Here is a 13,637-nt window from a genome sequence, read left to right as displayed (position 1 = left end):
GAAGTGGGAAATTCTGTGTTTGGAATATTACAAGAGAGTGTTTTGCTTATTTGTGTCCTTTTTGTTCGAAATGACATTCACACATGGCAACGGCATTCAAATGTGGGCAGAACCCAACCAATTTGCCTAACTGCAAGCAACGTCAAAATTGTTTTGCACACACACCTGTGTGCAGGATCCAAAATCTGCCACCGCAAATAAATAAAACGATATTATTTAAAACATTATAATAATTATATCTATATAATTCATTGTCAATAATTATACACCTAACTAATTAACTATATTTTATATAACATTTAAATAAATATTGTAAATACAAAGCGGTAATATGAATGCATGAAAAGCCTTTTTTTTTTTTTTTTTATTAAATAAAATTGCAATTTTACTCACATTTGGCACTTGTGTGTTAATTTTGGACCCTGTGTGTACGCAAGCAAATAAAGCCCACCAGGTCGGCACCAGCTTCTCATATCCGCCACACCTGGAGTTAAACTTTCCTCGCTGAGGATGCTGCTTGGATTGCAGTAGCGCGGCTGTAGCTGCTGCGTATAGTGGGCGTCTGGAACTGCATAAGCAAGATTGAGTGTCTACCAGGAGTGTTTTATCAAACCCGCCATCCACGCAGCCGTAGCCTGGCGTAGAATTTTTCTAGAGTAAGCAAATAGCATTTATGTTTGAATGCCGTGACATTAGTGAAATCTCTTCTCTGTCATTATGCACTCACATTGGAAACCTTTTTGGGGCTGAAAGCTGTCCAAATGCCAAAACAAACACAAATATGAGAAATCTAGACATAAAGATGTCAGCCTGCAAGACAACATTCAGTCATATCTCACACGGACGTCCTCAGCTTTGTAGCGGCCGCAATATCTTATTCCTGTCGTATCTGTAGCGCATTTAATAAGCCTGCATGTGTTCACTATGCTTAAACCAGTAGCTCCGAAACTGGTATGAAAACTAAAACTGTGGCGTAGTGCCCCCAGGTGGTACTCAACACACTCTGGATGTTTTATTTAAATTATTTATAATTGTTCAATGTTTAATTTCCAATATCTGATTTATTTATGAGTCTGATATAGATTTGTGCATCTAAAACTCACATTATTACTTAATAGGCACTGTGTTCAACAATGTTTTCAAGCTGCAATCAATATAAAAGGCGAGATTGATTCTAAACAGACAGGAAAATCATCTAAAGTATATTTATTATTTATGTGTTTGATGCAGAATGCAACATTTGCATATTAAATCATGCAAATACAGTGCAATCCTTTGTAAATATTACTACTGTGGTGTTTGTGTGTTTTAGCTTTAGTGTGATTCTTCCCCAAAATATGGAATAATATTTACAAGTCTATATAGATGTATGTGTCTAACAATGTCAACAAAAATGAAACAAGTTTTCAAGCTGTGATTGATATAAAAGGCAATATATAATTATATATATATATATATATATATATATATAGATATAGATATAGATATAGATAGATATATATAGATAGATAGATAGATAGATAGATATATATATATATATATATATATATATATATATATATATATATATAGATATATATAGATATATATATAGATATATAGATATATATATATATATATATATATATATATAGATATATATATATATATATATATATATATATATATATATTTCTAATTAAGTTATATTAAATCGTATACTATTACATATTTAAATATTTAATATAATGTTATAATACGCATTACTTTTGTGTGACTCTTCTAGAAAATATGGAAATACATCAACAAATAGTATTCGACACAACTTTGGACATCTTATTTAAATTATTTGCCATTTTTAATGCTTAATTTCTAGAATAAGACTGATTTACAAGTCTAAAATAGATTTGTGCAGCTAAGACCAACATCACTTCATGAATGTTATATTAAATAGTTTTTCGAGTTTTCAAGCTGTAATTGATGGAAAAAGCCAGATTTTAATTTGATTTAACTTTTAAGTTAACTTATTTATTATTTCTTAAAATATTAAAATATAATTCATTTAATGTAACGTTAAAAATATGTACTATTCATGGATTTGAAGTGGACTGCAAATTTTTATATTCATGCAAATACAGCACAATCCTTTCTAAATGTGACTACGGTGAGGTTTTTTGTGTTTGGATTTAGTGCAATCTTTCCACATTTGAAAATTATGGAACGTTGCTATAGTCCCAATGCTTGCATTCAAAATTAGAGGGAACATTGTTGTGTCTAGGTGGTGCTTGGCTTGGAAAGTTTGAGAACTGCTGCTGTAGACTATCTCCCAGTGTTTGCGTGAGCTCTGAGTCATGGCTTTTATTCAGTGTTGTTAGTGACCCCAGTCATGGTTATGTAACCCCTCTCATTCGCCAAAGCATGATTAGCCTGGAGAGGGGAAAAAATGTGGCGGGAAAAATCATTCTGTAATGCTGAAGGATTGTATTGTTTTTACCTCTGCGCCACCCCGACATCTCATGCCAAAAGATCAAGTATCTACCCGACGCTGTCTACTGCTCTCTCAGCTGCCTGTGACTCCTTTTTTTTTTTTTCTCATCGTCTTATTTTCCTCTCTGTCTCCACGGTGACAGGTTGCGACGACTTGATCGGCTCTGTCTTCGAGTTTGGGAAAAACTTGTGTTCTATGCACCTCTCTGAAGACGAGATCGCCCTGTTCTCCGCCTTCGTGTTGATGTCTGCAGGTGTGTTAAAGCATACTCATAGATTACCCACAATCCCTTGTTTACCTTCAAAATGACTCGTGGTGTTGGGACAGCTCAGATCGTATATGTGAAAGTGTCTCATCCTCATGCTCATGTGTGTGTTTAGATCGATCCTGGCTCCAGGAGAAAGTGAAGGTGGAGAAACTCCAGCAGAAGATCCAGCTGGCCCTCCAACATGTTCTACAGAAGAACCACAGAGAGGACGGCATACTGACAAAGGTACTGTCCACATAAGGAACAGGATATGATGTCAATAGATGTATCATCTGTAATCTTCTTTTCTTATATATTATATTCTTTTATGTACTCCTATGTATTTCTATATTGTTTTATTCGAATAACTGTGTAAAATATTACAATTATTAAATATTAATTTATAATATGTGAATGTGGTATTATACTCTATAAAGATTTTTTTTTTTCTAAATCAAATGATTATGTTGTCATTATACCAAAGCAAATTATAAAAATATTTATAGTGACAATATTTACTTTGTTTACAATTTTACAGATAAACCTGTCAAGCATTACAGTAAAATTAGATGTATAAATCCAAAAAATAAATAAATGAATAAACAGATTTGTTTTGTCTATTTCTGTTAAAAACAAGGGCTGCAAATAGAATAAATGATTAATAATTAAATTAGTGTTGTTTTAGCATTATTTATATACTATTATAGAATTTATTGATATTTATAATTACTGTAGCTTGTGTTTTTATATATCTGGTTTTTTTTATTTTATTTTAGTTTTAGCAGTTTTATTATGCTTTTGTCATATTTATTAGCTTTTTTTTCTATTTAGCTTCATTGTATTTTTATTCAATTTTAGTTTTAGTAATCTTAATACTTATTAAACTTATTTTATACTTCAGTTACTTGCCAAGTTAAAAAAAACCTTTACATTTTTTGTTGAAATTTTTCATCTAATATTTTTATTTACTGTTTATTTATTTTTTTATTTTTTTTCAATCACTGAAAACTATTTTCAATAGTTTTACTTAACAATAACCACACTGAAATAATCATAATATTCAATTTGTTAAATAATATTGTGGTAAACTAATTTGACAGTTGTGAAATTACATTTTGAGAAAAAAAGTTTAAAAAATAGTTTTTTCTTGTAAATTTTCTGCAGACCCCGTGTTTAAATCATTTGCATTATAGGACCAGGGACATCTATTGAGAAAGCAAATAGGGTTAATTTGAATTTAATTTATGACTTCATCCACAAAGCTGTATTTGGTCTGGCGGCCGAAAGATTAGCTAATGTCATGTGAAAAACCTGGAACCATCTGTGTTGTGTCTGCGGATTAGAGGGTCTGCCTTTTGCCTTTTGACCCAGTACCACAGGGTCCTTTCCACCAAATTAAAATCTCTCTCTCTCTCTCTTTCTGCAGTTGATATGCAAAGTCTCCACGCTGCGAGCCCTGTGCAGCCGGCATACGGAAAAGCTGACGGCGTTCAAAGCAATATACCCAGACATTGTCCGCGCCCACTTCCCCCCCTTGTACAAGGAGTTGTTCGGATCAGACTTTGAGCAGTCCATGCCCGTTGATGGGTAGCGCTTCCCCGCGCCCACCCCACACGGGGGAATTCACACCGTGGGGAATGTCAAGCATAAATCTGAGACACTTTAGCAGTGCCCTGCACATACACACACCTGGACGGACAACACACACTGCACACACACTTTTCCCCTTTTTTCGTTGTGATTATTTTTGTCATGGGGAGGAGGTAATGGACTGGGTTTGACTCTAGCGGTTTATTTTTGGGGTTTGTTCCCTCCTTTTACTGACACAGGTGGGACTCGGAGCCCAGGGGAGAGGATGAGAAGATGAAGACACTTGTTTTTTTCCCAAACGCTCCCTCGCTCTCTTTCTCTCTCTGGCTGAACCTGAAGAGTCCACGCGTTCGTTTTCGCGAACGGTCCCATGGTGATTTGTCACGCTCAGCATAAATTGTTTTGACTCGTTTCCAAAACGGAAAAACGATTCCCAGTGAGCATTCGCCTGGAATCCAGCGGAAGAGGAACACACAAGCCTTTTTCAAGCCAAGCCCTTTTTGCGATCAAAAAGTCGATTATCCGAACTGTTCCAGCAGTTGTTGTAGCACCAAAAAAAGTCTACGTAGAAAAATACGTGGTTAGTTTCTTCCTCCCTGTGCACTTGGATTTTTTTTTTCCTTTTTTGGGATGTCAAACCAGCACCGAACGAAGAAGATTACAAAGTGAGAGAGAAAGAGAGATACAGAGAAGGAGTGTGATGTGGAGTCAACACAAAACAGCACCTTTCTACGGACAATCGAGAAAAAAAAAAAAGAAGGAACAACGTAGAATTCTGGTAATTCTAGTCGCGATTACTTTTAGCCGTCAGAGACTCCATCTACCATAGTTGCTTAGTGATATTGTTTAAGGCCATCTGCTATTAAGTCCCTCTCCGGAACGGTGTTAACGTAACGTAACGGTCCGACCACCAACATCGATGCAATGCAAGGGTCCATTCCACCTGTTTTCTAACGTGTTACAGGGTATACGATCATAAGTACAAACTATACGAAAAAAAAAAAAATTAATGTTTATAGAATCTATTTTAAATAACATGTATGATATTAGTAGCTAGACTATTATTAATTGTGAAAAATTGATAAGGCACTTTTATTTGCACCTTTCTTTAATTTAAGACTTGTATATTTACCTAGTGATGTGTTGCATGTATAAATACCACGGTTATGGAGAACGAGTGCTGGAAACCCTAACGCTGCTGAGGGTGGGTGCGTGTTTGCGTGCGTGTTTGTGTATTTATTTGCGCGAGGCGGAGGTTGGTGCTGGGTAAAGGTGGATCACGTGATCTAAGGGGGGAGGGAGGGTGGGGTTGTAGCAAACACTCATTGTCTGCCACCATTATGAAAACCTAAGCACACCGGGTCTAAAGGGCTGTTGAATGCAAACAGACCCTTTTCCACACACGGCACATGCTGTTTATTGGTTCCATCTAGTGGTGGTGCGCCACATGAATGTGTGGAGGAAGCCGATCTGGTTTCTGAACGGCTGATCTTCCTTAAACTGACTCTCGTGAGGGTCTTTGCCCAGCAACAACGTTCGTCGGGAACGTAAGAGTGGAAAAAAAAAAGACGAAAACAGAAATATTCAAAGCCTTGTCTGGTTGAAATCCTCTATTTTTGTAACATTGTACAGTGCTTATGAAGCCTATGAAAGAAAAAGGGAAAGAACGAAGGATGATATTAGCACTTAATCCTGCAATAATTAGAATCTGTGTGTTTTTAATGATTTTTTTTTTTGTCTTTTTCAAAGAACAAGTCAATGGTAGTAATAGTGCTATTTTTTGGAATACCTAACTGTTGTGTGCTGCGCGTTTGTACGTCTCTTGAATGTGCCATAGTGGTCTTTCCTGCTTTTTTGAGTCTGAAAAAAAAATTGTTGTATTGTAACATTCCAGTAAAACTATGTTGTGGCGTTTAGAAAATCCCAATATAATCCAGAAAAAAAAAACTTCACAGATCACATCTATGACCTGCTAACTGACATTTTGAGAAATCTTGGTAGCTACATGTAATTTCTTTTCCCCATGACACAAAGTATTTTCCTCAGGGAAGAGTCTGTCTAACTCAATTCTGAAGTCGGTAGCTTAAACACGTTAGTCAGCTCTATGTTGCATCTAGAACTCTATAATTTGATCTTGATGGCATGTTCGGTACAGATAAATAGCGTTTTTATCATAATTGTGTCAATAACTACTGTTGACAAAATTTGAGTTTGTGCAATGCATCCCCAAGAAGTCCTGCTAATTACAATACATCAATCTGTAATTGACAATCCAGGTTCATGTTTAGTTCTTTATACAGTAAATCAGCAGTTTGTGTAATACAAAGCTCAGGGAGAGTAATATTGAATAATAATTGAGCAGGGATAATGAAATCAGTTCCAAATCCTAGTGAGCTGCCTACTTAGCATTTTAGCAGTCTCAAAAGACTGGAAAGTAAAAGTTTTGGGCCAAATTTTAAGGCAATCCCAGAATGTACTACAACAAAATCTGTAAAAATAAATAAATAAAAATAAATTCTTTCAGCATGGTGTAGGAGTCGAAGATTTGAATATATTTAATTCAATACTGAAAATAATTAATAAATAATAGTTAAATCTTATTAAAAAGGTCATATTTACCCAAAATTTATGGGCGAAGTATTGTGCTTTTAGCATAGCAACATGCTAACATAAAACTCCATTGGAATCAATTGCAAGCAGAGACAACCCATGTGTTACTCATAAGGAGAGCTATTTGTGTGACATACAGAATTGTTGTCTATGTAGATTGATCCAAATCAGTCACTTAGAAGGTTCTATTTTGGAGGATGCCACCTAAGTAGATAGCAGACAGGAAGGAAGCTCACTAGGAACAGAATTGAACCCAAAACAACCTGGTAATGATGTTAAAGTACAAATGGGAACAAACGCTCATTTGTTACTGTAGTTCATTTTTTTAAACCTCATTTTTCATATTTCAAAATTTACGGGCTCTTGTCGTACCATGTCATTCACTAGCATGATTGCTGTCAAGTCAAAAGAAGACGGCAGTACATCATAAACAATGCAAAACGTGTCATTTCATTCATTCGCCCCCATAGGCTACTGGCTTTATCAAATCACCCAGTGAGCTCCAAGATCAACTTCCCGAAAATCCAACAAAGCAAGATAACAACCTCAAGCGTGCTACGCTAATTTCCAGCTTTGTTTTTCTCTGGATGGGGATTTGTTCTAATCGTCACTCATAATTGTTTGAGTCTATGTGCCAAATACCTCTTCACGATTTGCTCCACCTTCAGACGTTCGCACGGGCGAATTGTCACGCGTGACAAATACGGGTTTCTACAGGGTAACCACTGCTGTGGAGTCCCCTTGATGAACAAGCTTTGCTGTTTCCTGTCCAATGATCCTCAAGTCAGTTCTAACACCATAAAAGCTGTAGTAAAGTCACGTTTTACCACTTTTTGCATGTCGTATTTTGTCAGTGTAGTTTGTATTAGACTTTTAAAGCAATATGCTATGGGCTAGAACTTTGGGACAAATTTATTTTTTCTAATACAAGCAAAGGTACTTAAACACCTCCGGATCTGTGGTATTTTAGACGTGTGAAGAGAAAAGTCCTGCATTTTTCTTATTGGTGGAAGATCCATACATTTTTCCTTGTAAATTGTTTAACGAAATTCTTTTTCAACTGTGGTTTTCCTTTGTTTATCTATGTGAGAAGCAATATACGTCCGAATGTGGATGCGAGAGCGTGTACAAGCGGAAATGTGTGTGTTTGTGCTATTTGTAATGTTTGCTTAAGGTCAAACCCCCAGACAAGGCTTTAAAAGATCAGACGCAGCAGGGTGAGATGGTGAATTGTATGTAAGATCTTAAGTTTTTTCCCATGATTTAAAATGTTTTAAGTAGCACTGAGCTAGAATCCCTTGACGAGGCTGTACAAGCATGACACACTGCACCTCGATGTTAATTTCGATTAGAGTTATGCAAACGCAGCAAGGCCTATGCACTCACGTTCGAACGAAAGGCACATTTACAGGTTTTTTTCGCGATTCCGATCAGCGGATTTAACGTGTCATGCTCGCGACAGCATTCGATCTGAAGGTTGAAGTGTTACTAAGAATTACGTCAATCATTTCCCTTGCATTTTTTTTCCAAAAGCACAGCTGACGCGTTATTAAAAGTGAACTATGTTTAGATAATAGACAAAAACAAAACTCTTTAGCCATAATCGAATGTCAAGCAATAATATATGGTGCATAGGCTTTTGAACATCTGCATGTAAATACATTTTCTTATTTATCGCGTAAAATTTTTTTGCTTTGGGTTTTTTCGCTCTCTGATTGTCATGTTTTTGTTTGTTTGTTTTATTTGTATATTGACTAGTTCTGTTCTCGGGTGGAGAACTATGAACGTCAAATGGCCTGTAAACTGTACAGCTACGTTTCCCTGTCCTCCTTTCGGCTTTTAATTCACAATATTTAATGTTCTATCGATCACATGTATAAAAGTAACTTTGTAACTTCTGTCTGTATAGGTAAGAAGAAAATACTGCTATTAAGACCTGCTCAGTGCAAATATTTATCTGTTTTATCAGACACATCATGCTGTACAATATCTCTGTTTTGAGTATACTTCTCTCTTTTAGACTTAGTTCGATTAGCGGTAGGGTGTGCGGACATTAAATTTTGTGTTATACTGACGTGTGGTGCTAGGTAAGTTACTTTGTGAACAAAAATTATGGATTCATAGACTAGGCCACCCTCTTAGTCCATTCATTTCACTGAGTATTGATGCATTATTGATATTAGGACTCAATAAATAATAATAATAATAATAATAATGATAATAATGATAACAATAAAGATAATGATAGTGGTAAATTTACTTTCGAATACCCAGCAAGTACCTGTATCAGTGTGCTAGTCTTGGGACGTGGCTTGTTTCCTTCCCACTTTTAAGATTATTAGCAAGTATCGGCTAAGTAAATCTCTATTAAACGTCGCAATTTTGAATTTTTCGCAACAATGATGATTGTTCATGCTTAAAAAAAATGGAAGAAGCAGCAGTATTGTTTCTTTTTGATTGTTTCGAAACTGTTTCTAATCCAGTGCTTATTTTCTGTATTGGGCGCTGGAAGGACTTTAAATACGCGATAAAGTACCGGATTGTCTGCCGCTTTTTGGCTCCCTCCATTTTTTGTTGATTCTACCCTCAGTTTTTTTTTTTAAAAACACGCTTTGTAAACATTCGTTTTTTTCCCGCTCACTTACACTTACATACACACACGATGGTTAAGTGTTATAAATTGTACAGGACAAAGGTGGTTGTACGAAGTTTTGTGCGAAACTTCCTGTTTTTATCTTTGTAGCAAGGCAGAATCTTCTTGCAATAATACATAGCAAACTACACTGAGTGCCTCTCAGTGGTCCAGGATGCAGAAACTCTATTCGTCCATTTTGTTTTTACGTACTCAAATGACTGTGTTTGCACACGTAGGTGAATTCTGTCTTGTGTTACCGACTTTTCTTTTCATTGGCCTTCTTTTTGTATGTAAATGAGGCATTTCATGTTTGTTTATAGCCATGGAAACAGCATTTTCTTGTCTCTGTGATGTCCTGTATTTTCTGAGATTCTCAAAAGCTACTTTTTCTTTTCCTCTGAACAACTTCACGTGGTTATGGGACATTGCATCCAGTCAGTTGCACCCTGGTTGGATGTTAAACGCGAACCCCGTTTGGATATTTGCAGAGACAAACTGGCGGACAATAGACAATCCACTCTGTGTTCTCCCTGTTGTTTCCTGCCAATTAGGTTTTAAGTTGACGTTTATGAAACAAAATGACTAATGCAATGTATTTTAAGTGTTCATATGTGTATGTAAAATGATGCATACTACACTTCTATTTCTTGTTGAGCTGAAGGGGAGGGCACAAGGGCTGGGGCAGGACGGGTTGGATTTTGCTCCTGCTTACCTTTGGGGGGGGGGAAAGCAGAGAACGGTTTGCGGTTGTCACATATTTTTACGTCACATGTTTGCTACTGATCTTAAAATGGGGACAGTCGATCATGTACCTTTTTATTCAGCTCTTTGGAACTCTCTTTAGGAGATAGTCTCTTCTCAATAGTGGTTTTGCTCCTTCTGTTTGTCTGATTCTTAAATATGAAAATAAGTATTTTGATTCATTTTGTAAATACCGCTGTAAAGAAAAATAAGAAATTTAATGTTGTCTTTTAAATACTTTTCATTCTAATATGAATGTTGTTATATTGTACTTAGAAACTGTACCTTTAATATTACCTTTATTAAAAGTGCATTGGACACATCGATTTTAGATGTGCTTTATGTGCTGTTATCCCATAATAAAATTTACCGCTTGTAATGGGCTCTTATTCAATGTGTCATACTTCTTTATGTAGTTCATATGGTTGAAGTTCCTCACAACCTTCAGAGAAATGAAAAAGAGATGGAAGTGGAGAAACAGAACAACATTTAAAAGAGAACTTCAAAAATATGTTACCCTGTTGTAATAATTGTTATAATTGTTGTATTTTATAGAGTTGAAGCATTTTTGTAAAGCATGCATGGAATATTTCAATGTCAGTCAACAAGAAATAACAACAAAAATATGAAAATGTAGCCTACTAGAAATACCGACTTAGCTTTTTTCATAGAAAAGGCAAACTAGACAGAATGTTTAAATATAAAGAAAATTTGAGATCGATATATAAGTATGGGCTCAAATACTTTGAAGTGGTTTGCAGAGTTTGACACCACTTGGAAACAACAATGTCACAATCAATCAACTCTTACAAAAAAAAAATTAAAAATGAAGCATGGTTTTACTACAAATAAAACCAAAAAAATATGGTTATAATTAAACCACGGTAACCGGGTCATTCCACCGAATGGGTGCCATTTGCTTCCAAAACTCTTCAATTTTTTTTTTAATTTACTATCTTTTTTAAAGACTGAATCTAGTAATACACATATATAACTATTCAAAATCTGTATCGGTCCATCTCAGGTGACTTTATTTAATTTTTTACACAATTATTAAATGGAAGATGGATGCATTTTTCTCAGTACCGTTACCAAAACTCTGATGTCTTTTAAAAAGCATGTTTTAAAAATATGTCAACAAATTCCTTCATTTCCCCCTCAGGCAGGTGTTTATTTTAAAGAAATTGTTGGTTTCATGGTCAAAAAAAATTTTTTATCATAAAAAGTCACTATTTATTTACACAAGGTGTATTTTTCTAAACTACACAAACCCATTTTTTCATTTTAAAGGCGATTCAAACCTCAGTCTTATCAATTTTCTATGATGCAATGTTTTAAACAATAGGATAAATTATGGACCAAACTTAATTTAAATAAGAGTGGTTTAACTTTATTTTATAAAGAAAAAACTATTTAGTAACAGCAATGAAACTGGTAACAGGAAGGAATATCCATTATATTAGTATACAGGTTTGACTACACATGTGAGGTATTAATGCCTGCACCGATAGAGTGAAGAGTGTTGAACATCAATTAGTGAGCTGACCTAGCTGCTAAAAAAGGCAAAATCATGTTTCTATTTAAATCTATTGGTCTGCAGAGGTTTTTGTTAGGGTTATGTTTAGGGGTGGAGGACAGGTTATAAGATAAGATATAAATAACTAAAAAATAATAAATATTAAATTAATATTAAAAATAATAAACTTAATATCTTTTCAGTTTTTCTATGGATATTGTTTTCTTATAGCGCAGCTCACACTTAAACACCATTCTATATATGAGTCTAATACATAATTGTCACAGGACAGAAATCATACATTTTCTGTCATACTTGCAGGAATGTATTATAAAACAACAATGCAGGAACAACCATAGGTTTTCTCTGGGCAAAAGCATTGTCTCAGTTTGGATAGAAGGCCAAAACGTTGAGAAAAAGACGCATTTTCAAATTTATCTAGATTAATATGGATGTAGCCTAATATTTACATTAATAAATCTGATGACACTACTCACTCCTGTTACTTTTACTCAGTTACTATATATAAGTTAGGATATATGAGTATATGAGTAACAGGACTGAAAGTAACAGGATTGAGATTTTAGGATAAAATTAGCAAATACATAAAATCTAGCCACATGGAGTACATGGTCAAATTATGAGAATACTCAGCAAATTATAGTGATTCACAAAGATTTGTATTTTTAAAATAAACAAGTAACATCTAAGAAATAATTTAGGTAACAGGACAGTATATTTATAATGACGCTCCCAGCCACCGTTACAATATCATCAAATATACAGAAAAGAAAAGAAGACCACATGCTTTCAGTCATTTCATTGCCTTCAGAAGATCCAGATGTTGCAATATTATGTTGAAAATGTGTCTTGTGTTTTTTAGAGGGGGGAATGTGTTACAGGGTAACAGGACTGAGTGAAAACTAGTGGACACGACTAAAATGTGTATTTTATCCAAAATATTATACATTTATTTTGAAATAAATGTATTTAAAGCACAGATGGGATATGGAGGTAAACAAAAATGCAAAACAAAAATGATTTCTGAAGGATTTTAAACATTATATTTAATGTTAAAATGTAGCATTAGACACTGGGGACATGTACAAATGCTATATTTTCAGTGTTTTAGGTAGTTTTTAATCATTTTTTTAAATTATATATTTTAAATTTGCAGTTAGATTAATGTGCAGGACACTTTGCTTGTCTTTTGTATGTATTTTCTAGTTAATTTTTATGCATGTTTGTACCTATAATGCCCTGGGGACAGAAATGATGCCCATTCGGTGGAATGGCCCAACCACAAATTAGCCATGGTTTTGCTACACTAACCATAGTTTAACCATGGTATTTGTAGTAAAACTGTGGTTATACAAATGGTAATCAATAATAAAACAAACAAACAAAAGAACATGATTACTAAACTTTCACTACAATAAAACCAGTGTTAATTTTGGAAAGGGAAAGTCTATTCCCAAAGATTAATTAAATACGTCAGATGACAGTCTATAAAAATAACCATGTTTTACCTCACGAAAATGAACCATCGTTTTATTAGGCCTGCATTATAGTAAAAGTGTATGGCTTTCTCTTGGCCACGGTAGTATTGACTGCAATTTGTTTAACCACAGTTTTACTACAATTACTACAAATACCACTGTTAAACCATGGTCACGACTATTATTTAGTATAGTGAACAAACTAATAAGTTAAAATGAAAGCTTTGAACAGTACCTTTCAGAATATGTTAGCCTAATGTGTGTTAAATGTAAAGGACTGTGTCCGTTTAAAAGTCAATCGTCCGGCCATACACACATTTGATTGAAAGATA

General features: G+C 34.7%; 1 protein-coding gene across 3 annotated transcripts in view; it reads left to right on the top strand.

The window, feature by feature from the left end:
* Positions 1–9,568, top strand: part of roraa (RAR-related orphan receptor A, paralog a) — a 310,863-nt gene extending 301,295 nt beyond the window's left edge. For all 3 annotated transcript variants that reach the window (XM_058767479.1, XM_058767478.1, XM_058767481.1), the window contains 3 exons: positions 2,610–2,720; positions 2,848–2,960; positions 4,141–9,568. In XM_058767479.1, the coding sequence (XP_058623462.1) occupies positions 2,610–2,720; positions 2,848–2,960; positions 4,141–4,305 (389 nt within the window). In that variant the 3' untranslated portion in view covers positions 4,306–9,568. The remainder of the gene's footprint in view (positions 1–2,609; positions 2,721–2,847; positions 2,961–4,140) is intronic.
* The last annotated feature ends 4,069 nt before the right edge of the window (positions 9,569–13,637 follow it).

The sequence above is a fragment of the Onychostoma macrolepis genome, chromosome 25 (genome assembly GCF_012432095.1).
Source record: "Onychostoma macrolepis isolate SWU-2019 chromosome 25, ASM1243209v1, whole genome shotgun sequence".
NCBI lineage: Eukaryota > Metazoa > Chordata > Actinopteri > Cypriniformes > Cyprinidae > Onychostoma > Onychostoma macrolepis.
This window is presented reverse-complemented; position numbering and strand designations above follow the sequence as displayed.